The 27,808-nt window shown below is 33.9% G+C and overlaps 1 protein-coding gene across 1 annotated transcript in view; it reads left to right on the forward strand.

Annotated features, from left to right (window-relative positions):
- LOC129514645 (low-density lipoprotein receptor-related protein 1B) overlaps positions 1-27,808 on the forward strand; it is a 1,831,349-nt gene that overhangs the window by 617,121 nt on the left and 1,186,420 nt on the right. The window contains exon 3 of the mRNA XM_055333402.1: positions 25,666-25,803. Within this exon, the coding sequence (XP_055189377.1) occupies positions 25,666-25,803 (138 nt within the window). The remainder of the gene's footprint in view (positions 1-25,665; positions 25,804-27,808) is intronic.

Genomic DNA, 27,808 nt, shown 5'->3' on the forward strand with positions numbered 1-27,808 from the left:
CAGTGAAGGTGTGGTGCAGGGGGAACAAATGGGTGGGGTAAGAGGAACACAAATAGATGTCTAATATAAAAATCTTGAAAATATTAAGAAGAAACAAATCAGAGTGATGGGTGAAGCCTTTAACTGAGCAGGTGTCTTACATGCTGGTGATGCTGTTGTAGATAGGTTGATCCGAGTAGGCCTCTGGGAGGAGGCGGCTTGAGCAGAGCCCGATAGTCATTGAGCTTCTGAATCTTTGGTGCATCTGGGCTGAGAGACTGGAAGAGGGATCCCATGAATATGGAAAGGATTTTATTTAAGACTCATTTTCCTCATCCGTAAAAGGGAAAGGAAAACACACATACTGATGAACAGGAACGAGCAAGTGATAGTGGTAAACGCAAAATAATGTCTAACCCTAAGGTACTAAAAGATTGGAAAATGTTTGTTTTGCTGTGATTTCAACTGAAAGATAGGAATGTTCAAATGGCAATTCTTTCTTTGAGAAGAGACAACTTTGTGGAGAAGAAAAATGGTTCGGTAATAGGGATGCATGGAGTTATTGAAATATATATATATATATATATAGATATATATATATATATAGATATGTTTGTACATATCCTTAAATATGAATTCAGTATGTGTGTATGTATTTTGAAATTGATAACCTAAGACTGTATTTTTAATCAAATCATTTTCTTAATCAAATTTATTATCTTTTGCTATATGGTTGTGATTTTAGATTGATCTTAATAGAAATATATATATATAAGTATAAATATAAATCCTTTCTATTCATGGTTTTTTTGGCTAAAACTATTACAGTTGCAGAGCCCTTTCCTTGACATTTTTGTATAAATCAGCATTAGCGTCATTCATAATTAATTTTCCCATAGAAATAAATGTAAAGAATGGGCATACATTTTTGGAGTACATAATTCCACAACCATTATAGTGCACTTTTACTTTATTCTCTCTTACTATTTCTCAGTACTACTGTTATGTTTCTCAGGGTATTTGCTTTTGAATTAACTGCACAGCTTCTTGAATATTTTGATGGTGTTTTATCGCTCTAAACACCTCTTCCAAAGTTTGGTTTGGAAAAGCATATTTTAAGCTCCAACACCACCACTTAGGACTACCTGGATATTGTTTAGTTAAGAATTTTAAAAAAGTAAATTACAATAGCAGTGGATGCTAAAATAATTAAGTAGTCCTGAGCATCACCCACAGAAGCCCCAGTGCAAGCAGAATAGATATTGTTTGCCCATTTCTGGCAAAATGGCAAGAGTTACTTATTTACTAGGCTAAGTAGCACAACTACAAAATGATCTCAGGACTTGACAGCCTTCCCATCCCCAGTTTTAAATGTCTGTGCTTTTCTTTTGCTTTAGGTGAGACTTTATTATTATATTTATCTTGACCTATTTTAAATGTGCCGTATCTCAAGTTTCCATAAAATGCAAGTAGGCTGTATTTCCTGCTTGAGGCAGTTTTCTTTTTCTCTTTTTGTACTGTCTCCTTCCCTGTCATGATTTTTTTTTCCTGAAAGCTCCCTAAATTAGAAACACAGACACCTAGAGTTACAAAGGCAGTTCATACCACTCCCTCTTTTCTGTGCAATGAATGCTCTCCACAGGCTTATCGAGTCCCAAGCCTGTGTCTCATCAATAAATATACTTTACGTGTCATTGACTCTGAATCGGAATCTCAAGGGGAAGTCAATTCCATTTTATGCTTTTCTAATTGTTAGAGAGGGCGCTTTATATCAGGACAAATTACCTTTCCATAACCTCCATTCAGTGTGATGGATACAATTGAAGGGGAGAAACGAACCAATCACTGTAATGGTTAGTAAGCTGTGTTTCCCCCTTCAAAATATACAAAACCTGCTTAAATTCTAAAAAATAATTAATATGGTATTAATTTACCTCTTAGTCTTTGAAAAGAAAATGTATGTTTTTTTCTAATAATTACTGATGCTTTTCAAACGAAGTTTAACTGTCTTTTACTTAAAAACAAAACAAAAACAAACACCAAGCCATGTAGCAGGATATTTGTCTTTTTGTGTTTACTAGACCAAGAGGCAACCTTTCCAGAGTGTGAGGAGCCCAAAATAAACTAGGAGTCTAAAGACCTGGCATGTGTCATTCATAGGCTGTGTGAGCTTCAATCAGATTAATTATTCTGAGCTTCAGTTTTCTCTTTGTATACTGGAGAGATGATGGAAGCGAACTTGTGACGAATGAATTAAACAAATTCTGGAAATGTTTCAAGCATACTGAATGACACATGGGTATCCCAAAAACTGCTTTTTAAGCTACTACTAGAATTTCAAAATAATATAAACCAAATATATTTATATGAATCCCATATTGCTAATGCAAGTTAATGTATGCCATGATGAACTGACCCATGATTTTGGAATGCTAAATTTGTATTCCCCGAAGAAAATTCGCTATCAGCTCTCCTGCATGACTGCGTAGGAACAAACCTCACACATTATTTTAATGGAAACAAATTTATATTGGATATCCCTTCCTTCCATAGATATGAATAATTTTGTGTTTGGATAATTTTGTAATTGGAAAATATCTGTATCATTTTTTAAAACTGTTCTCTGCAAACAAAGTCATTACATAGAATTTGTTGTAATTGTTTAGCATAAATTGATCTTTTGCTTTAATAATAAAATCTTTACTTCACCCTAAACAAATAACATTGACAACAAAACCTGAATGAGTCTTTTTTCTAATAACTGTACCATAGCAAACTATTTTTTCTGTAAATGCATATTTTAAAGTCTAAAGATTTAAAGTTCTATCTTATTTTCAAAATCCATTGTTCAATGTTTCAGGGAAGATGCTACAAAATTTCTGTATGAATAATAGACAATATTTTTCAAAAGTAACAACCTAATCTCAATGGCTATCACCTATCTGGTGAACATCCAGTGTCAGATGAGTTAAACATCTTCTGTAATAGTAACTTCTTATGCTAACATTTATTGAGCACCACCTATATGCGGCCTATCACTAGAATTTACAAAAGAGGAAAAGGAAGGAGGATTATGTTTCAAGCAATTTAGAATCTTCATTTAGGTGCTATACATTCCAAAGGCAATTAGGACTAGATGCTTAAGTTTTTAAAGCATATATTATACTTACTAACTTATGATGTTTTTTTGCTAAGTGTACTGTTTAATAACATAAAAACGATACAATAATACTTAAATAGTTCAATGTATGTTTTGAGAAGGAAATAATTTCTTCTGTTGCATATCGCCAAAACTTGTGCCATGTATGGTATACAACATATCTTCATTAATGCATACTGATACAAATTTCTTGAATGAGTATATACAAAAACTGGCTAGATTGTAGCTTTGTAGACACAGCCTTTAAGCCACACCATTACTTCTTGCCGTAATTTAACTGTGAAGTTATTATAAATAGCGCCAATAGGTATTTTCAACTGAAGATGAATAGCCATTAGAAATGTAAATACAGTAGAGTGCTACATTAGTGTGCATATAAGGTACTTTAATTGCATAGGTAATTAACACTTCCATTGTTCTTCTCATTATCATTTTGTTCCAGTTGAAATGCTTGTTAGCAACCTACGCTGTTGAAGAACAGATAGCGTGTCATTACAACAGTTGACACAAGGCAGCCTTCAAGGATGTGACACTAATTAAATTAGAACTTTGAATTACAAATAGACTTCTTATAACTAATGATGAATGACCATCTTTACGAAACAACATTTACTTCTTTATTCAAGAGTCACAAGTCCTGCTTTTAATATGTTGTATTAAATCACAAAGAAATCCATTAACAAAGCTCTTATGTCTGTCTTTCCAAAGGGAGAGAATATTAACATTTTGAGGCTTTTCTGCAGACTAAGGGAATTTTCTTCTCTCTCTAATCACAATGACAAATGATTATGAATTTCTATCATCAGCATAACAAGGAATGTCACCCTTCTCAAGTGGCTAGGTTATGATACAGTCTTTAGCAGGCAGAGTAATATTCTAGAAGTCTGGAAATCAGTATTCTCTTCTAGCTAGAGACAGTGTTTGGTGTATAGAGTGCTTAATAAATAGTACCAATATACTATTATATACTTAGTTATCCTTGTAAAAATACAGTTTTGTCAACCACAAGTACACTCTATCAACTGCAATTAAACAGAGACTAGGTACATAGGGAAGCTGATAGGATGTTCAGACAAGACTTCATGAGAGCACACCACTTTGAAATAATTAAAATGTTCAGATATTGCAGGTAAATTCCTTAGGAATTAACCCACCCAACAGTGTTGAAAGAGATGGGTCTACAAAGCAGAATGTTAATAATTCTCAAAAGAGAAATACAGACTAGATTATAATATAGTTAGTTAGTTAGTTAGTTAGTTAGTTAGTTAGCACATATTTTCCATTTTAAAAGTTTACTTTAGAACCCCTTGGGTGGCTCAGTCTGTTAAGCTTCTGACTCTTGATTTCAACTCAGGGCATGATACTAGGGTCGTGGGATCAAGCTCCCACTTGGAGCACTGCACTGAGCCCCACATCAAGCTCTGCTCTTAGCTGGGAATCTACTCAAGATTCTCTCTCCCTGTCCTTTTGTCCCTCCCTCCATGCTCTCTCTCTCTCTGAAATAAATGAATCTTAAAAAAGATAATACAAAAATTAAAAGCTTACATTATAATTAGAAAACTAAGATATAATTTTGCTTGGTAAGGACAGAATATTAATATTAAGAGTATGTGCTGAATAGTTTTAATGGCTCTTGTAAAATTAAGAAACTACTGTGATATTTTTCAGTCAGTAGAGTCCAGTTCATACCTTCACTGTGAACATTTGATTGGTATGGGGCCAACTTTGAGCAGTCTGTATAATCTCTTTTTGCTACACTGTAACAAGTGAGTTTACCTAGTACTACAGCAATGTTACTCACTGAGAAACAAAAGGCCTAACATAACATCAGGATAGGAAAAAAAAAAAAAGTTCACCTAAACATACAAATATTTTCCTGTGAGTATATAAGCATGATTAAAAAGAGAAAGTGAAGTACTTAAACTGAAGAATATGTGATAGCCATTGGAGTTTTATAGATTCTAAGAGGCATTGCTATACTGCATTAGTATATAACAGCAGTAAGCTTATTTAAATTATTGTAGGGGACAGAAAGTGTAAGTAAGAGAGAAGTTTTTTTTTTTTCTTCTGCTTAAATGTGACAATAATTCTATTATTCAAAATTGTGCTACTAATACAAGTTATTTTAAATCTCTGTTCTGATTGTTCACTACAACTTTCTGTGATGAAGAAAATATTCTGTGTCTCTACTAATATATTAGCTACCAAACTATATTTGGCTACTGATCATTTGAAATATGACTATTCAGACTGAAAAAACAATTTTTGATTGAAAATATAAATCTTTTATTTCACTCTAATCAATTTTAATTTAAATATCCACATGCGGCTAGTAGCTATCATATTGGACTGCTTAGGTCCAAAGCTTCCATCTACATTGTTGGGAATAAATGTCATGGACTCCAGAGGGTTCTTGATCTACTAGTGATAGCAGTATGGACAGATCATTGCTCCTTGGGTACCCATTTTACAGATTCCCTGCAAACCATTTCCCATTTGATAGCGTATACTTTCGCAGACAAATGGCAAACAGCTTGGTTACTAACTTTGACTTCTTATATGTTTGTCCCTTGGTTTGAATTCCCATTTTTAAATTATCACTTACTGTCAGTTATTTATAAACATAAGCAATTTCACCAATTAGCATATGGGTATATGTTCTATGGAGCCATTTCTCACACAGTAAAATTATCCTCCTCTTTTAGTAGGATCTATCGGTCAGAGTAGTAAATCGATTATATACTAAATAATGACTAACTGAATTCATTTGTTAATATTTAATGATTGTTAAATATTTTCCATCCTGTGCTAGTCACTAGTGATCCAAAATGATGAAGCATTGCACCTACCCTTGAGGAACTTACAATCCTTAAATGCCATTGCACTGTAAATAAGCCAATTCATTTTCCAAAGCAGGCTTACTTAATATGAGGCCCCTGGGGAACTATCTACAATAAATATGAGTTTCCCAGAAGGCAGAAAGTATTTATTGTACAATATCCTTCCTTTGGACATATTAGTCACGAGCACCATTGTTAATTTATTAGATGCTATTTGGAGTTGGCAGAAATCCTATATATATTCATAATAAAGTGAACTATTTTTTTTTCTCTTTGAGACAAAGATATTATTGCTACTCTTCTATTTATAAGCGTTTAAAGATTTGGGTTTAAGCAAATCATGAGTAAGTTCAGCTCATTTTTATACTACTACCGATAATGTGCAGAATAACCTTAAAGATTTAAAAATTGACTTGCAAATTAAGTTGGAACATAATTACAAGCTTCGTGACTTTAAAATTTCAGTGTTCTATCTGTCCAATTTTTAATAATGCCGGTAAAATATTTTCTCATAGGCTAAATTTGTTCTCAATAGAGATACTCTAGATATCTATCTATATATCCATCTCTGTATTTCTACAAGAAATAATATTTTCTTTTAAATCAAGTAGTTTTATTAAGTTTCAAGCATGCTGGATTATTTTGATGAAAAAAGAGCAGAGGTTAACATAGAAATATTAATGAAAAACCAAGTACCTAAAACTTGAGGGATTCCCCCATTTAGTTTAAGGTGATTCGAGTATTAGACTATCAGCCTTGTTGTGCCAAATACAAATAAACTATTTATTTTCTCCTTGGGGAGAATCTAGAAATATTCTCTTGTCTCCATTTTTCATTACCTTAGAAGGTTGTTGATTCCTATAGAATATTTGAAGAAAAAAAATCCCCAATTTAGTGTTTTGTTATGTAAAGATATAGAATATTTTGAACTCCCCAACTAGGCAGCTCTACTGTTTGACTAGTCTAATTAAATCTTACATTTGCTCGGGGTATTTGGATATCAAAAGGTGTTTCACATCTGTTATTACATTTATCCTCACAGAATAGGCTGTGAAGTTAGGTTCTGAAGTTAGACTGGTGCCTGTTTCCACTCCCACTTTGTCAACATTTAACAGATGGTAGAATGAAACATAGGTTGTTTAAATGACTTTCTTAGAGTCATATAGTTGGAGAGTGCCAGAGCCAAGCCTTGGCATCTGACTGCAGGTCTGTAGCTGTTTCTACCAGGCCATAAGCCAGAGAATATGTAAGTTTCAGGTATGCCAAAATTTGCTTTAAATTATAACTTTGTAAGTCACTCTGTACAATGCATATTTCTTTTAGATCTTTGTCATGACACATCAAGAGTACATCCCATATGATTGCTAATTGCAGTACATAGCTTCATTTCTGTAGATGAGCTTACCAATAATTTCAAGGCTACCTTTGCAGAAAATCTTTTTAAGTTACTAGGACTACAACTTCAACAATAACAAGGAGTTGTAACTTCTTTAATTTAATGTGCATGGGTTGCTAAATTCAAAGTCTAAAATTACTTAATTATATATTAGCACTTTAAATATAAGCCAGGATCAATCACATATGTTGACTGCACCCTGGAAGCTGTTTACAGGTCATTGCATTTTTTTCCCCATGCAGTATATATTCTGATTTCACCTCTTATGCACTCAGAATTCATGAAAGTAATGTTATTGAACTTTAACTCTCTAGATTCTTTTTTTTTAATTTTTTTTATTTATTTATGATAGTCACACACAGAGAGAGAGAGAGAGAGAGAGAGAGAGAGGCAGAGACACAGGCAGAGGGAGAAGCAGGCTCCATGCACTGGGAGCCCGACATGGGACTCGATCCCGAGTCTCCAGGATCGCGCCCTGGGCCAAAGGCAGGTGCTAAACCGCTGTGCCACCCAGGGATCCCAACTCTCTAGATTCTTATATCATGGAACTCAGGGAGTCATTTTGTAATATTCACATTATTGGGTTACACCATATCTCTTTGCTTTCGAACTTGAATTTATCTGTGCATTCAAAATAAAAATAAAATATATATGAACCATAAAATTTATGAACTTCCCACAATTCATCAAAGTAAAAAAAAAAAAAAAACCTTAAATGAGGAGGGGATATTTTCTATGGACAAAAAAAGAATCAAGTAAATTATAGTCGTTATTAACCAATTTTGTGAGACGCCATTATACTTAGAAGATTTATTCAGAAACATCTTTTTGCTGTTATTTGAGAATGAGTCTGACTTAGAATGAATGGTTAACTTGTTTTATATAAGTGTATACTCTGCAAAAAATAGGGGAAAGTGGCAAAGAGAAAGGTAAACAATGTTAAAAAAAAAAAACAGTAAAAAACCCAAAACAAGAAGAATACATGAAAAAATAGAGGCTCTCAGAATCCTGTTGTTGGAAGGAACTATAGTGATCATCTCATTTATCACTAAAACCAATAGAGGGACTGTCTGAAGTCCATCCTTAAGGACGAGACCCCTCTGCTTGAATTGATTTAGAAACAGTAAGTTCATTTTTTCCTTTAGGTATTTGCCTATGTTCTTTTCCCCCATGAGATGAGTTTGTTATATAAGATCTAGGGGATCCCTGGGTGGCTCAGTGGTTTAGCTCCTGCCTTTGGCCCAGGGTGTGATCCTGGAGTCCCGGGATCGAGTCCCCATCAGGCGCCCTGCGTGGAGCCTGCTTCTCCCTCTGCCTGTGTCTCTGCCCACCCCCACCCCCTCTCTCTCAGTGTCCCTCATGAATAAATAAATAAAATCTTAAAAAAAAAAAAAAAGATCTAGTCTTATGTGAACCAAAAACTGCTTTTTTTTTAATTTTAGAGGAACCATTGTCCTAATTTGTTCCTAATTGTTCCTAATTTGTCCTCTATTGTAAATCGTTTTTATAATAATAATCTTCATGACAATAATTTTCTTTCTCTTACTTTTTTTCTTCAGCCAAATCTTTCCCAATTTTTCAACTACTGATTTAGAATCCTATTTCCCAGACACTACTCATTTTAAGATTTTTTCCTATGGGATGAAAAATATTTCTTGACTTTTTAAACATGGTACCTGGTACTCTACAGATGTTCTGAAGAAAAGATAGCTTTATCTTTCTTAGTAATACAAAAAATTATATATATATGATCTCCAAATGATGAGTGCTAAGCCATCATTCTCTGGAACCTAAAAACAGAAAAGATTGATGGTTGCCAGAGGTGTGGTTAAGGTTAGGGGAAATGGCTGAAAGCAGTCAAAAGGCACAAACTTGTAGTTTGTAAATATAGGATTAGGATAGATATTAAGGAAAGGAAGAAGTTCTACTCTGTCGACATAATTTTATAGGCAGTATATCATTGTGGATAGTAGTGTGCTCCTTAAATTCAAAGCCTGAGTTTGAATCCTGATTCTACAAAATGATAGTTGTGACTTTGGGCAAGATATTTAACTTCTGGCTCTCTGCTTTCTGATTTATAAAATGGGAATAAGTGTACCAAATAAGACTGATCAGAAGCCTGAGTCAGTGGATTCTCAAGGGCTTTTAGAACACTGCCTGATATGTGGGAAACATTTAATAAATGTTAGCTCTACCATTTTCAAGGGAAAACATTTCTTCTGAATTAAACAATATAGTCTCTTCTATAGTTTCTCAGCCTAGTGGAGAGACATGAAGCCATGGAAAGAGACATTTCTGAAAATGGAATTTATGATTCTTTTGTTCAGGGCCTGAGGAAATAGAGCCTAAATACAATAGATTGACAGTGATAATTTGCCTATTTAAGCCAAGGCCAACTTTGTAGAAGCTGTAACTGAATTGTAGGAATATTTGCAACCAAAACATACAGTAGAGTTCCTACTCAAAAGCAGACATCATGCAGAAAATGCTGGGAAGGTCATGAACCACATACCTGTGAGATCTCCACTTAGGAGTGGTTTGGAGAGATTTCTCTCCACCATGCTCTCCTTGGAATGACTGAAGAGATAAGGGCCGTCGTGCTGTACTGTAAATGCCAGCCAGGAGGCAGCCCTTTTGCAGGATAGAATGTGAAGATTAGAGACACGATTGGAGCTCATATTGAGGGACTGAATCTTGGGTGAAAAAAATATTTTCCCACAGGTTCATTGATGCCATAATAGATAGTGAAGAACATAAAGGGATGCCATTGTGAAAAGCTATTTTACCAGGTAGGAAACTTGCAAGAAGATTTATATTTCAAAATGACAGTGACCTAAAACTCACATCAAGAAATGTCTTAAAGAAAAAAGGTACAGAATTGTAGCCTATGGAGCTATATCACTCAGAAGAACTTTACCCAACAAAATAAGGTATTTGGGATTTTAAAGGTCTGAGACTTTTATTCCTCAGTAGAACTTTGTATGCAGAACAACTTGTTAAAGTGTTACATATGAGGACATTAATTTCAGACTAACAAACCTCCCTATTGAAAGAAGGAATTGCATGTTATTTCACTATTCCTTTTCAGCAATTTAAACCTTTTAATGGCTGTTCTTTATTAGGATCATAAATTATGCCCTTAGTTTTTGGCACTTTATGGTTATCTTAGCATCAAATACTAATGCTATTGTATATGTTTGGGTCTAAAATATACAACTTTTTCTTTTTTTTATGTTTTGAACCAAAAAATTCAAGCATTTAGAGATGTACTTTTGAGAAGTCACAATATTTAGATAGTAACATAATCTTTGGGTATTTCTGCATTTTATCGAACTACTGTGTTAGTAGTACTAGTAGATTGTGTTAGGTTATTTTCACCTTTAGAAACATTTATCAAGAGATTCAGAATGAATTTACCTCCCAAATATTAATTTTGAATTTGGTTATCTTCACAAATGTTAAATTTAAGTGAAATACCTTAAAGGTAGAATATTTGTAATTACACATTGCCAATTTAAAAAACAAACAAGCTTTAACTTTTCCTTTCTTCAGTGTTTTACAGCTTGCATTTTGTTCAGCAGATTTGTGTAGAACCCAGGCCTGGTAGATACTCAATTCTTTAAGCATTTTTATAGCAGTTCAGTATTAGCGGGAAAGTAAGAAGAAGCGTGACCAAACAGGAATCATCCTACAGGATTTATTCTTCTGTCATCTACTTTTTCCTGGACCTGCACTCTGCTCTCACTTCATACTAATACATAACTAAAAGAAAATTGTATCTCCTCAATTAGTTGTTCTAGGTCATTTTATAGCTTTAAAGTAGGAAACCAAGTAAATTCAGACTAAGTCTAACAACTTAATTAAAAATTTAAAAAAATATATTACTGTTAAATACAGTAGTAGCCATGCAGCAATTGCAGGTAGCTGAGTAGAGAAGGTAGTTGATCTAAATAAAGTCAAAATGTCATAGGTATCTATTTCCTAGAGACCTAAACTAGCCACTTAATTTTACCAGAAGTACATTTTGAGAAATTAAAGGAGAAAATGGAAATAGGATGCAGAAGGAAAATAAACGGGGAAATTATACATGTGTGCATTGATTTATTCGTATTCATGCACTGGAATTTTTAATAAAATGGAAGTTGGTCTTCTGCCTTAGTATTTCTCAGGTCTCAAGCTCTGTGCATAGCTGATAAGGCTGTTCATCCTTGACTTGATATATGTAGTAAATTGAGAAGTAACCAATACGATTTTAACCAATCTGTCAAACCTGACATCATATGATCAGTTCTTCCTTTGTACTTTCACACTATCAATTCTCAGTTTCTAAAAACAAATAATATAAAACATGGACTTTTTGGCATAATTTATCACATTTTATATCTGGTACTCATTTATATCTTCCTTCTTTCTCTTTTTTCTTTCTTTCATTCCTTCTTTTCTTCTTCTTCTTCTTCTTCTTCTTCTTCTTTCTTCTTCTTCTCTTCTTCTTCTTCTTCTTCTTCTTCTTCTTCTTCTTCTTCTTCTTATTCTTCTTCTTCTTCTTCTTCTCCTCCTCCTCCTCCTCCTCCTCCTCCTCCTCCTCCTCCTCCTCCTCCACCACCACCTCCTCCTCCTTTTTCTTTTTCTTATTTGTCACCTATAGAATCCCTAGGTAATGTCTAAAAGATTTTAAGATTTTTTTTTTAGGATACAAATACATACACTGTCCCAAAGACTAATCATTCATAAGAATTTGTGGTGGATTAGAATGTGTCAATGTATCGATATTAATAAAAAGCTTAAAATTGTGTGCTGCTGCCCTGTCTTGGTGATATTTGTTTAATTTGTGGTGCAATAAAAATAGATGCCCCATTAGTTTAGATTCCATTTCAGTGAATATGTTTCCAATTTTTTTAAGATTTTATTTATTCTTGAGAGACAGAGAGAGAGAGACAGAGACACAGGCAGAGGGAGAAGCAGGCTCCATGCAGGGAGCCTGATGTGGGACTCGATCCCTGGACCCGGGATCATGACCTGAGCCTAAGGCAGGTACTCAACTGCTGAGCCACCCAGGCATCCCAGGACACCAGGTTTTAAATCCATTTTTTGGAGGTGTTAGTGCATTGCTACTCAGAGTGTAGTCTGTGTAGTGGAGTACAGGAACCACCTGGGAGCTTGGAGAAATGCACAAAAATCCGTTCCAGCCAAGATCTACTGAATCAAAATTTTCAATTTAAGATCCCTACATGATTCATATGCACATTAAAGTTTGGAAAACATTGTCTTGGGATATATAGTATGGCTCTGAATGTGTCATTGACAAATGTTCAGTATGAAATGTGGAAAGATGTTCATGAGAGACATAACTCATGAAAATCTGATCAGAATAGTGAAATGGTGAAATATGTTGAATAGCATCAAAGAAGATGGAATCTTTCATACACTTCAGCATAAAATATGAAAATATTGACATCCTAGGCTAATTGCATGCTTTTTTATGTAAAGAAGCTTTGAGATGTCTCTTATTTTTAAATAAAATACTCTAATAAAACAACTTTATATAAAGGAGGCATCTTTAATGAAATTGCACGGATTACTCTTTCTTCCCAAATACTGTACTATTTTACCTTAATTGTGGTCATTAATCAACTTCATCAGATAATACCATAATGAGAACATAGGTGGAGCCAAAAAGAAAATAAAAGCTACAGTAAAGGATTTGTATATTTCTCTGTACTGACAGATATAATAAATAGTTGCTTTTAGCAAAGTAGTATCTTCTGCTTTACAAAATTTGTGTGTGCGCACGCACACAAGTCTGCAAAGATCAATCTTCAATGAGGTTTCAATCAGATTCTGTGTAGTAAAGGTATGGAAATAATAAATGGCTTATTTAGAATTCATTTATAAAATATATGTTAAACTTTTAAATGGAGAAAAATGTGCCTTTGGAGATTTTTCATTTGTTTATACCTATTCAAAGTTTTACAGAAAAGACCACCTTCGAAAGCCATGTTATAAATTTAGGACTTGATAAAAACAGGGTCACCTCTCTTACCCAGTTCCTGGTTTTCCATTCTGTACACTTCTGTTGATCTTTGCTTTTTGTCTCCTTTCCTGTTTCAGGTCCTGTTGACCATTTTTCTGTTCATTACCATGGGTATGGAAGGGTCAGAGAGGGCAGATGAAACAAAAATAAATCAATAGTTTTCTTTGCAAATATATCTGACAAAAAAAAGATTTGGCAGGGGGGTGAGACTTACTGAAATTTTGCTACAACAGTATTTACCATAGAGCAAAATTCAGTGTAAAGTTGATCACATTTGAAGTCCCTTAAGCAGAATAGAGTGATGGAGTGAAAGTGACTACCTTGGGTATTTGGTTGATATATGAATGCCATTTATTTTTATTTTTAATAATTCTCAACATGGACAACTAGAAAATTCCTTTTGTTAATTCTTTTGTTTTCTTCTTGAGCCAAAGACATTTTCAGAAGGGTATTGTGATTTTATAAGTCATTTGAATTGTCCATAAATGTAAGATATCCAATAAAAGGTATCACTAGTTCACTAATTATCACACCATTCAGATATCAGTTAGTGGGTGAGTTGCATTAACACTGTTAGTTATATTGCGGTCCTTGTGTCAGTGTGTGTTTCAACTTCAACCTCATTGTTTTCTGTATCCTTCCCTTTACTCATCATAATTTCTATATCTAATATTCTATGAAAGGAATAATTACCCTATAAAATTTTGAGAAATGTGGCTATTGCCAGTAGATGATTTTCATGAGGAGAGAGAAACTTCTTTTGCTGATTCACTATTTACCAAATACTGTTTATTTAGCAGTTGTTTAATTGATCACATAAATTGGAGACATTCAGCTCTGTTTAAAACAGGAGAGCCACGGTGCTATTTAATGAACTGAAGCAGTTATGTAAGCACACTCAAAGGCCCTAGAGTCATTCCTCACAGAGTTCCCCAGGGAGAAGCTGGCTGAGTGTTTAGTATTGGCACATTGAACCCAAACTCAAGCCTGGCTAAGGCTCTGTCTTTTTAAACATGCAATTGAATTGTAAGTGGTATCAGTCCTTCCTTTTAGGGATCTGTAGTGTCTCAAAGATACTGACTTGCTTTGCATCAGTTCTAGCATGAAGAGGATATATGGGGTGGCTAATGTGAAGAGGTAAAATCTGGGGCTGAAAGACAGAAAGGGCAGATACTTGTACCAGATGGCATTTGAACCTGAGATGTTGGCATCCTTCATGCTGGGCTCCATTGTGCCAAGCTAGCCAGGCACGGAAGCTGTGGAGGTGTCAGAAGCAGCAGGACTTTACCAAGACTTTACATGTCAGTGGCTACCCTGCTTAATCTAGAGAATGCTCCATAAAAGTGGGAATAAGCACATGGGAAAAGACTGATTAAATGGTCAAAGGAAGGGTTTTGTGTTAAGGGTAAGTTGGTTGATCACTCGAAGGAGCTTTACCTTAGCACCACATAACATTGGAGACCTGTTTGTATTTACTGTGGATGATCTAACATTATAGTGCATAAATATTTTGTCATTAAGGCAAAGCTCGTGGGGACTGTCTTCATAGTTAGAATTTGCTGGAAATAGGCAATACAAATTCTTCTAAACATGGCTAATATTTAGCTGATATGCATGGCACAACTGTACCAATTGATGAGCATTTCTATTTTGATTCTGAACAACTGCTACCCAGTGCCCTCCTGAAACCTCTCAAAGAACCCCAAGGTCCTTCAGTCAAAAGTGGACAAAGAAGCCATCCTAGTAAAATTCAGGAGACTGTCATTTCTCCTCTCTGCCATTCCCTCTTCCTATCTCTCTCCCCTGGTCAAACAGACTGGATACCTGGAACTGGTGAGGGCTCAACAGCCAAGAAGTCATGGGATGTGCACAGATAGCCAAGTTTCTTTCTTAGGGCTACTTGTAGAAGCTATAGCCAGTCCAGTGAATTTCATCTGTTTTTAAATACTGAGGAATCACCCCTGATTATAAGAGCAGTTTAAGTAATGACATAGCATGACTTCACGGCCTTGACTTCTCACAAAATTTTCTTACCTTTCCCTCAAGATCCTTATGTAATCTATTTCACAGAGAGAGAGTGAATCAGACAGAAATACCTACATGGCTGCATTGCCATATTTGTTTCCTTGTTACAGGAGGTTGAGATTGTAGCACAATATAACACAGTGGTAAAGAAACCAGTGTTCAAAGATAGAAGAGGCCCGAATTCAAACGTAGCATTACAATTCTGTGACCTTGAAGAAGGTATTTAACCTCTGCAATCTTCAATTTCTTCATCTATGTAAGAGCAATTATAATACCTAATTCATAAAGTTCTTGTAAGGATTTAATAAGATAATGAACATTATATGTTTACCAGAGATCCTGGAATATAGGAAGTACTCAATAAACAGCAATTATCCTACTAATATAATGCTACTTTTACAGTGTACAATAAAGAACAGTTTGTTTTCATTAAAAGTGAACCTTGAAATTATGTTCACAGTTTACATTTTGAGTGGCATAAAAGTTAAATTTTGAAAAATATCTCATCAATAGCATTTCACTTTTGGTCTGAAATATACAATCTATGCATTCTACTAAGGATTTGATATTGTTATGTTTAATAACATCTGTATCATTCTATGGCTTTTTAAATTGGATTCTTGAACATTCTGTCTTCCTCTTAAGGATAAATTGGCTTCTATAAAAATTATTATGTCTTGCAACATGGTTCTTCCAGTGAAAGACATTTTAACTTATATTCTCTAACTGGTCCTTCTCACTATAAAATCATTTGTATGCTAATCAGGACTCTCAAGCAATTGTTTATTTGTTTTTACATACAGCAAATAATCCCTTTTTGAAATGTGATAAAGTGATTCAAGGCATATATTCGCTTTTTCTTTTCTCTTTCCCATTTTTCTCTTATCCATTCAGTCCAAGCAAATATCAAGGTTTTTATCCAAATGGAATAATGAATGAATAACTCCTATTAAATAACATTTATTTGAATAAATGTACCAGTGGGATCAGAAAATATCTTATATCACCATATATCTTATATCACTTATATCTTATATCTTATATCTTATATATATATCACCAGTAATCTGGGTTGTTTGACCAAAGGTCATGGAGCACACTTCTCTATAAATCAGAAGGATAGTTTTCTTTTTAAGTCAGTATATATAATTTAATGTTGTCTTGAATGAAAACTAAAAAAAAAGAAAAACTAAGACCAAAAAAACTCTAGTTCTTTAGCTTTTGTAGAGTTGTATTCATCTTAATTGTGGTGAAGAGATAATTGGATGAGGAATGATGTTTGTCATCTAGCAGATCTCAAAGTAGCTCGCTCTTTCCTCCTCCTCCTCCTCCTCCTCTTCTTCTTCTTCTTCTTCTTCTTCTTCTTCTTCTTCTTCTTTCTTCTTTCTTCTTTCTTCTTTCTTCCTCCTCCTCCTCCTCCTCCTCTTCTGGGTCCTTCTTCTGCTTCTTCTGCTTCTTTTGTGCTCCTCCTCATCCTCCTTCTTCATTCTTTTTTTTTTTTAAGATTTTATTTATTTTTCATGAGAGACACACAGAAAGAAGCAGATACACAGAGAGAGGAAGAAGCAGGCTCCTTGCAGGTGGGACTTGATCCCTGACCCCAGGGTCATGCCTGGAGCCGAAGGCAGACGCTAAACCACTGAACCACCCAGGGATCCCCTTGCCTTTGATTTTTAAGCCATACTTGGGGACATGTATCTAACCTTTTGTTATCTTAGCCTCTATGGGAAGAGACTGGAAAAATAATTATCTTTTTTTAATGTATTTCTCAAAAAGCAAACTTTAGAGTAGCAATAGTAAAGCCTCTGTATGCAGAATTTGGCTCAGAAACGATCTCTAACTTATTTGTGGAATCAAAAAGGGAGTGACTCTTAGCTGTCCTGACTTGTGAATGAGCCAGTTGGCTGCTTCCACTCATTGTCCCTTTATTGTGATGTGTGGAACTATATGGTCTTTGCTTGTTTTTTTCCTATCCGTTAATCTTTTAACATGCTTCTTACCATGGAGTCATCTCTGCCTCAAACGAGTTGACTTTCCATGCTGCCCTAAACTTCAGAACTGTAATCAGTTAGCCATCACTGAGTTACTATAGGTAAAGTAACCCTGGAAAACAAGAGCAAAAAGCTTTAGCTTTAGCTTTAGGTTTAGAGATGAAACACTTATTTTCTGTTTTGTATCTGAGAAGAGAGATACTCCCAAATGGAATATTTTATCTTCTGCTTTCTTAGTTGTTTTATCTGCAATTGGGTAAATCTTTTCCACCCAGAAGTTTTAAGATATGACTAGAATATGCATTTTACTTCTTGAGGAATCAGTAGGATTTCTGCAAACTTGAAGAAAGAAAGCATCTTCTTTCTGGTTCATTGATTATATATGTACTCTTCCTTTACAAAGAGAGATGAGGGTCAACTTTACAAGTAAACAAAATTGTCAGCAAGAAGTGTGATATGAGTATCAATCAGTGAAGTGCCCTTTTTCTAAAACAAAATACCTTTGTCATTTTTTTTTCTTTGTCATTTTTTTCATATTCTAATCTTTGGAGTTAATCTATTGTTTCTGTAAGAATCTTGTTTAAATGCAAATACATTATCTGTAAGATATAGCACTTAGGATATCAAGATAGTTAACAAAGAACAGGGCTCTAAGAAATTAAAGAAGAAAGAAACAAACAAAAAAAGAAGAAACAAACATACAAATGTATTTTAACTGAGGTCCAGGGAAGGGGAAAGGAATTTGTAGACCTTTTGAAAGAGAAAGTGGTAGGGGTGGAAGAGGTGATTCGGTAATCAAGGAACATGTGAAGAATATATGCAGGGAGAGAAATAAACATTTAAAACACCTAAATGGCCCTGATTTTTTAAAGCCATCTAAGCTGAGTTCCCTCCATTAACATGGGGTTTAATGAATAGCATTGCTGCAATGACAATCCCTTGTAAAGCAATGCTTTCATTTATTTTATTTATTTGCTGGTAAATGGAAGGTTGGAAAACAAGACAGTCCATTGGTCAGATAAAATTTTTATTTCCAAAGTTATACTTAATGGCAACAATTCTGTAGCTATTTCCTTACAGTATTTTTCATTTGCCAATTTTGGCTGTATTCTAAATGTTTACAGATTCAATGCAGGGGAATATTATGACTTAACCTACTTCCCTTGGATTCAGGTGCAGATAGTGAGTTAAACTGATAAAAAGGACTTGACAGGTATATTCTAAAGTTAGCAGAACACACACAGAGAAAGAGAGAGAGATTTTAACACAACAGTTTTTCCAAATGTGATCCAGAAAGTTTTCAGTATGAATCTTACCTAACCATCCATATATTCATAATCATAATAGCAGACACAGTGGTGACTTTGGTGATAGCAGAATTGCTTAATATGGCATAGTTTTCCTTAGGTGACCAGGCAAGCTTTTCGCATATTAAATACATAAATAAAACTGTTCATGTTAGATGCGAGGAATTTTCCTACACTGAGACTTCCATAGAGTAAGGACTAAAAACAAAGACTTTTTAAATTTTGAAACAACTTATCAAAGCTGCAAAATCTCCTTCCCCAGGGCCCTTAAAAATAGGACAGATGTCAGAGCTGACTTGAGGGTAGTGCAGCTGGACAAAATCAATCACCTTTACATCTTTTCCGGTTCTTGATTTTTCACAGCATTCATTTGAAATATGTAAACACATAAGCCATTATTGGAACCTATATTGCACAGAAATTATTTAATTTGAGTGAGTTACTATTAGATTGAGTGCACATGTATCTTTAGGAGTTCTTGTTCATTCCTGTATCCTCAAGTATAGTCCTATAGATTAATGACATCAATTAATAATGTTTTATTTAAAAGTTGAAACTCATAAATCCAATTTTAATTTTCCTTGAAATACTATAAATTTCTTTTATTTCTTCCATTTAAATTATCAGTTTGTCAGTTGAAGTAGCTTACATGCAAAAGTAAATTATGCTTGAATATAACAGAATTATATGAAATACACAGTTCTAGGAAAGTTCAACTATTTCTGTAAAGGTATTATTTGATCCAGTGTTATGTTTATATTAAATATATATGTATGTATTATATATATATATTATTAAATGTATTTACATGATGTACTAATTTTCCCAAATAATATGGAGAAAATAATGTAGTCCACATACTTTATAGTTTTCACAAGTGGTTGTAACTATTTTGATTTCTCAGCTGTGAGAATTACAACAGCTATTATAATGCAGTGTTTCCATATGCTTAATTGCATAGGAATTCCCCTTAAAAGATGATAGTTTGTAATATTTCCAAGAAATTGGATCTGATTTTGTGGAAAAGATTCTTTAAAATTTTTTTTTTTAAAAAACAAGGAATAGAACAGATTAAGCATTTGCAGGCAGGTTAGTAGCATTCCAGAAATCTTAATATATTACTTAAAGTGACACTAAAAATTTGTTTTTAAATAATTCTAGGAAAGCTATTTTGAAGGTAGTTTTCACAAATTCTTAGAAATCATGAGCTCTTCAGTTAATAAATAGGAACTCTCCACAAGATTCAATATTCAAAAGCTAAATATTGTAAGATATCTTACCAATAGAAATAGTCCTATATTAATTTGTATATATATGTGTATGTGTGCATATTTATATGTGTGTGTACATGCGTATATTTTTTAATCAGTACTAGGCTTTTAGAAGTTGAGTTTCCAACAGTTCTTCACAATATAATCAAATCTCAGTCTTCTAAGTAAATAGGTATAATTACATAAAATCCAAAATAGATATTTCTTTAATTTTTGAATTTCAAAGACATCTTATGTTTTTCGTGATGACTTTATATACCTATTTTTTACTTGATTTTTATATCAACTAGCAATCAATATGTTTTGTATTGACATTTTATTTTATCTTGTGAAGTGGGAATAAAAAAGTAAAGGTTTCATGCCTCATGAAATCTATGTGAAACTGCATATATTAATATAGTTCATAGACTATACACAGAAACTATATTGTAAAAAAAGCTATATTGTAAAAAAAATTGATATAAACAACATCTGCATGAATTCATAGAAAATGTGGGATCAGTGGCATCCTCCACAGACACAATCCTCTTGGTTTATAAATCATATCCCAAACCATATTCATTTGTTATGAGGATCATGTGAGGTAGACACTATTATTATCCCCATGTTTCAAATGTGAAAGAGGAATCTCACTGAATTAGCATTTTACTCAAGTTGAGATAATTAATAAACAGCAGATAAAAACTCTAAATCAAGAGTTTGATATCTCTAAACTTAATAACTTCTCCATTATGTGATGTTATTTTTCACAAAGAAAACTTGATGGAAAAACCAGAGTTTGGACTTGAAGGATTTTGTTGGGTGAAAAGAGAAGGCTTATTTTCCAGATTATATTGCATACAGAAAATTCCAGAAGTGGGGACATTTTGGATTAATTTAGGAGGTGAATGTTGACTCTAAATGGAGTTTACTATGAGTACTGAAAATAACTTGTAAATAATGTTAACTGAGTTTCAGTTAGATAATGAAATCAGGCCAGAGTTTGGTTTTGTTGTGGGCAGCAACTGAGAATGGTTATGATTTTGAGAGCAGTTGTTGGGTGAAAGTGATATTTATACCTATTCTGAGAATCTTTTAATGGAGGTGACTTTTAGCATACAGAAGAAAGTAGAAATTAGCCAGGAGTTAAGATGAACTGAACATTCATTCAACAATTGTATATTGAGCCACGCAGTGTACTACATGTTTCTGTTTTTCAGGCAGAGACAGAGGAAAGTTTATCAAAAAGCATATATGAAACGCAGCCAAGCGTGTTCATGGAATAGCATAAATAACAACAACAATATTAGTGTGATTAGAGTATAAAAGTCTGGGAAATAATGGCAGGATGTGTGTCTTAGGAATTTTGTTCAGCTTTCAAAGAATCTTGCTTGCCTCTGGCTTCACTGTTAGTGGGACCATGGGGACCTTGAAGAAAACCAGCTCAGCAGTGTTGGGAGCAGTGGCTGGAGTTAGAAGGGAGTGGGAATACAGGGGCTACAGTCTCTATTTTGAAGATATTTAACAGTTTAAAAAAGTAGTAAAGAAAGGATAACATTTGTAGGAAAGTTCAATCAGCAAAGTGACTTTTTTTTCTTGAGTAGAGACTAAGAAAATTGTATGAAATTATACGTAGAGGATTTAGAACAATTGGAAAGACAGAAATGGGAAATACAACCAAGTGGCAAATCTTGATAGGAAAAAAAAAAACAGAAAGTGGGATGTGATAGAGGGTAAGATGGAAAGGTTAACTTTGGGGAGGGGATCGATGCTGGTCCTGCTGAGATATGATGGTATAGTGACAAGTGCAGATATTTGACTGTATCTGCCATTACAGAAGAAAACTCTATTCCTCTCCAGAATGTGCTATCATTATCATTAGCCAGAAAAGACATTTGATCAGACTTAATATCTTTTAAACTACTCTTTTTTTTAACTGAACGGAGTAAGATGTTTATATATAAAAATAATCTAAACATTCAAAAACATCCAGATGAGTCACATTGCCCTTGCATTATCCTAGAAAGCTCGTTTGTAAAATGAGGTTCTGTTTAAAAAATGAAGCGTAGTGCAGCTAATTGGGCAAGGCTTATAAAAAATTTAAAAATATAAGTTCTATTTGCCTGTGTTTATATGTTTTAAATCCTTCTAATGATAGAGTTTCTCTTTCTTATAATTAATTACTATATTTTAAATTCTGCTATCTTGTTCAGGTCACCTAAAATTAGATCTGCAGCCCTGGAAATGTTCTGACTATGCATAACTGAAAACTGAAGTGATAATCTAAGACCACCATGCTTATTTAAATTTTGAAGTGCATGTGTACTATTTTGCAATTCTTCATGTGCTTCCCTGTCATCCCAGTCCTGTTCTCAGGTCCCCCAAATCCTAATAATTTAGTAACTAAAGAGGTAATGCCTGGGTTTTCGTGAGATGAATCATTTAATGCAACACTGATATATTCTTAGGAATTCACGTAGTCTCTATTACCACATTCTTTCTCTTGTCACACAGATCAGTGGGTAGAAGTGGTGGCCGGTTGAGGGAACCTCACGGGATATACACACCTTTAATTCACAAACGATAATTGGGAATCAAGGGTGGGTTCTTCCTCAAAGCAACAGTACACTAAATACTCATATTCCCTGGTTTCTGGGATAATTTTAGTTAAGGCAGACACTGTTATTCTTTAAAGTGACCCATATTCTAGAAAGACAACAACAAAATATTAGAGTTAGCAGAGTTTTCCTGCTGAAATACCCCAGCATTGATCAAAGAGGGTTGAGATACGGATTGTCTCAGTTTTGAGGTTGATTCCCAGGGCCCGGGACAACCTCTACAAATAATTTCTGCTATTCTGTGTAATTTGCAAATATTGTCATTGTTTTAATGAGCTTAGATACGACAATTTGGGAAGGACTGGTTAAGGTACAACCCATCAAATCATGTACCAGCTGTCTTACCAGTTACCCAGAAGTGCTGGAAGTCAAGAAAAGAGTATATTAAAGATGAGGAAGATGTACTTGCTAGTCACTAAAGAAATTACTTAAGTCTTTTTTTAGTCCAAATTTCTTCTTTTTTATCCTTACATGTTACCAGTAGGAAGAATTTAATAGTTTTGTACTTCCTCTGAGAAATTCAAACATTTTTTTTCTGTTTTCTCAAAATTTGTTTCTGAATACCAGTTGTGCATTTCACACCATCATTTTAACCCATTACCTGACAATCTTAAGAATGCACAAAACAAAACAAAACTTTTATTTGAACCAATACACAAAAACAAACAAACAAAAACAAAAGAAAAATATTTCTTTAAAAAAAGAACTACTGAGTCATCTTTGGTTTTAATAAAATTCCTGAAGTCTCCCAGGTTGGAAGTGTTTTATCTGTGGGCTATTTTTGGAATTTTTACATAGAGATCTAAATATATTTGGCCTAAACACTACTTTGACATTCATACAAGGTTACATATTCTCAAATTTCTAAGAATCGGCCAATTAATTTTAAGAAAAACTGCATTGTGACTGGTGGTCATAAAAATTTACAGCATTTCAAACCTAATTTATATTTTTAATTGTATTTTTAAAGTGAATTTGTATTAATCTTATAAGATTTAATACTAGAAACTCTCAGTGAAAGGAGCTTCCCTTATTTTTATTCCTATAATTTGGATTTAAGTTTGTGTATTTGTACTTTAATTATATATTTGTGTGTGTGTATATATAATATATATGAAAATGTATATTTTAAAAATTATTGATACTCAATTTACAGAGACTACAATAAAATGAGTTGTGCATTTGAGGTGATGGGTATTTGACAATACTAATAGCCTTATATGTCAGTAATTGTATAAATACACCAAGAAAAGATACCAGAAAACCAATTAGTGTCAATACTTCATCTAGTGAAGCTACATCATAACAATTTATTACATTCCCTAAATATAAAAGGTTGAAAGCTGTTTTAGCATCAAACAAAATCACATATATGCATCACTCATTTTGAGAAGATATTTCAAAACATGTCTTTTGCTATTCCACAGCTTTTTTGAGGAGAGAGGGCTTGCAGTATAAAAGGAAGTTATGCAATACAAGTGTTTATGAAAAGGCAACTCACCTTATTGGAACATTCTTTACCTAACTATGATGATAGCAAACACTTTATTAGTGTTTGCTGGGAAAAATGAAAAAGCTTTTTATATAATCCCTACAACAACATGGCGAAGCTCAGAAAATGTACATAGTTTGCTCAATTTATTGTATGTAAGTGTGGGACCAAGAATATGTTTCCAGAGTCTGTTAACAACTCCACTCTGATGCATTCGTTTACATGATTAACACATGCGAATTCCTATTCCGAGCCCACATCTAACCAAAAAAGCTCACAAAACTCATTGCTTTGCTATCAATAACTTTTGACATTCACAACAAGCCTAAAAGGTAAACTCTGTTGATAGTTTTATTTACACATGAGAAAATTAATGCTTAGTTGATTTAATAAATTAATGTCCCGTGGGTATTAACATAGCTGTGATTAAATACTAAGTGTGCCGGATTGTAGAATCTAGCCTCATGTAATAATCAGTGACAGATTAACATGTGATTGTAGTCATATGCCACGACAGCACTCTGGATTTAGGAGAGCTGGGCAAGATTAAGAATCATCACGTGGGGAATTTGGAGAGTGCCTATGGAAGAAGTCTAGCTAGGATATGGGAATTAGCAACCTGAAATTTAGATATAGCAATGTACAAATTAAATGTTTTTTTTAAAGATTTTATTTATATTTATTCATGAGAGACTCAGAGAGAAAGTCAAAGATAGGCAAAGGGAGAAGCAGGCTCCCTGCAGGGAATCCAATGCAGCACTCCATCCAGGACCCTAGGATCATGCCCTGAGCCAAAGGGAGACGCTCAAATACTAAGGCCCCTCTCGCATCCCCAATTTGGATGTTTGATGAGCTTTAAGAAAAGATGTGGTGTTCCAACCTAAGTATATCTTTAAAAACACAAAGATTGATCATGTAATGTACTATTAGCATCAGCAGGAGAACTCACTGAGTATGCTCTGTTCCTTATCGCCTCCCCACTCCTTAGTAAATTCTATTATAATTGCTCAGTAAAGATTTTTCAAACAAAAAAAATCCATCTATAAATAAGTACATAACTAGCTGTTCTTAATAAAGAACATATTTAAAAAGAAATAATTTTTAGACTGACACAACTTCACTTAAATTCCACTAAAATCTTTTTGTTCATGTTACCTGATTCAGTTCTAATGAGAGCTCTGCCAAGGAGTTGTCATTCTCCATATTTCACAGTTGAGGAAATTGAGACATATAGGGTTTCAGTACCTTGCCCACTAAATCTAAAGATAAGAGGTAGATCAATGACTCAAACCGACCCTCAGATTTTAAACCTATGCTACTTAAAGGTTGAAAAGAATATTTGTGTCTTTAGTGTATTATTTGAAAAAATACAATTTTATGTCTTATGCAATTTTAAATATTAGGTTTTTAATCACAGGGGCTAATTTTGACATCCCTGAGAGAGCTGCCCTCTGGTAGTGTTTCATATAGTTTGTTTTGTAAATTCAAGCTAGTAATTTCTTGAGCTAATGGTTTTACCATTAAAAACAAAACTAATTTATTCCCCCCCCCCCTTTTTTTTTTTTTTGTTTTTCAGGTCCTGAAGAGGTAGAAATCAAGTGCCCCTTGAATCACATTGCTTGCCTTGGTACCAACAAATGTGTTCATTTATCCCAACTGTGCAATGGTGTCATGGACTGCTCAGATGGGTATGATGAAGGACTGCATTGTCAGGGTGAGTCCATTTGTGGAACAAGGCATCCACACTATTAAATCTTTCATAGTTTAATGAAAGTTCAAAAAGAACCTATAACCTGACTTTTCTTTCAACCATAATCATATCAGTTATTGATACAGCAAGAATTTTACTGCCAGAAACACTTAATATGCATTTCAAACCTATAACCATTGTGCTTTATTGAAAAATTCCATTAGAAAAAGAAATACATTTGGACTTTGACATTGGACTCTGAAACAATTACATATTTCATGGAAAATAGAACTTCTACGCAAAAGACGAATGAGAAGTCTTTGTCACAGGGATTAATACTATACAGTGTCATAAGTTTATTTCTCTGAACCTTTGCTTAAGCCAAAGTTATTTGAAGCGAAACGTCTGCAACCAAATATTTTAATATGATGTATTCACAGGAATTTTATTCTTAATGTTACCTCCATGAAGTTGTACCTACTTTCTTATAATTTTCTTTCTTTTTAAAAAGTCAATACCTGTGTTCCTCAGTGGTCATGGTTTTACTTATATATTAATGATGGGAGGAAGGAATAATTAAAATATCAAAGTTAACAAAAATTAACTAGAACTGGCACATTCTAATAAAACTGGTTGGAGAGAGGAAACAAATGTGAAACCAAAAAAAATTAAATTAAAAAAAAGTTGAGAAAAAAAAAAGTTGAGGATTAAGGTAAGGATCCGAATGTGGAAATAGAATCAAGGTACCAGTTAAGTAAATTTGACTCCAAGATGAAGCCTGGAAAGAAATCACTGGTTCAAAAGTTTTCTAGTGAAATTACCACCAGCTGAGTATAACACAAAGGATATTTTTTGAAGCTGAGATACCTGTCCTTAATGTTGCAGTCAGTTAGACAATAAGGAAGAGAAGGAAATACAAAAAACTGGAGATGCATATCTGGTCTCTGACCAGATTCATACAAACCAATTACTGCCATGTGCAAAAGGGTTGTAGGTTACCAAAAGTTCCAGTTTTTCAGGAGGATCTCCATATCTGTATGTGTTTACATTATTTGAAGATGGATACTCCTTTTTAAAACATTGTGTGGCCAGCAATGTACAGGCCACCCAAAACCTATCTGGGGTTGTGTCAGGGCTTACTGGCTTCCAGTTTCCTAGGGGTGGGCTGAATGAAGTCAGTGGATTCAATCCAGAGATGGAGAGATACCTTGGGAAAAGAGTAAATCTTAGAAAGGTAGTCCACGGTGTTAAGGCTGTTGAGAGACCATAGATCAACTGGGTCACTAGATCCTTTTCTTCTTTCAGAAAGGAATTATTCTGGCTCTGTGGACATATTCAACTGAGAAGTTAAAGGTCTTCCTTATTTGGCTGAGTTTCATTTCTTAGCCTGAGTTCTGACAGGGTCACAGAAGGAGCCAGGAGACTCTCAGTTTTATTTATGAACACATGCGTAATAATAATTAATAAGATATTTTTTTTAATTTAAAGGCCTTTTGACATGTATTATTTTTGTATAATTGGATGTTAAAAAGAATGGTATTAACAGAAAAGGTAAAGTGTGGAATTATAAAGTGATAGGAGTCAAATAGTTTAATTTTCTTTTCAGAAATTAATTATGTTTTCTAGAGCCTAATTCTGTCCACTTCAATTATAATTCAGGCTTCTTATTACATTAAGGGGGAAAAAAGCCTTTGGATAGACATGTGTGACTGAGCTTCTAAAAGAGTGAAATCATCACATTGCCAAATACATCCTCAAAAATGGTTATACCAATTAGAATATCTCAAACATATTTCAGTGCTGTAGATCATATGAAAATATATCTGAGTTCTCTACTAAAATTTAGAGTTGTGATCTCTGATAGAGGAAAGAATATGTTAATAGGGGATTCATATAAATACAAAGTATTGGAATAAAAATAAAGTGATATTAAATTTAATCATTGAAAAGCTCGGTGTATAATTTAGACTGAGATGCATTTGGAGTATATAATTTTTTATGCTTCAGTCTCTTTTTCTCTTCTAATTCA

This window comes from Nyctereutes procyonoides, unplaced genomic scaffold (assembly GCF_905146905.1).
Source record: "Nyctereutes procyonoides isolate TBG_1078 unplaced genomic scaffold, NYPRO_anot_genome, whole genome shotgun sequence".
Classification (NCBI taxonomy): domain Eukaryota; kingdom Metazoa; phylum Chordata; class Mammalia; order Carnivora; family Canidae; genus Nyctereutes; species Nyctereutes procyonoides.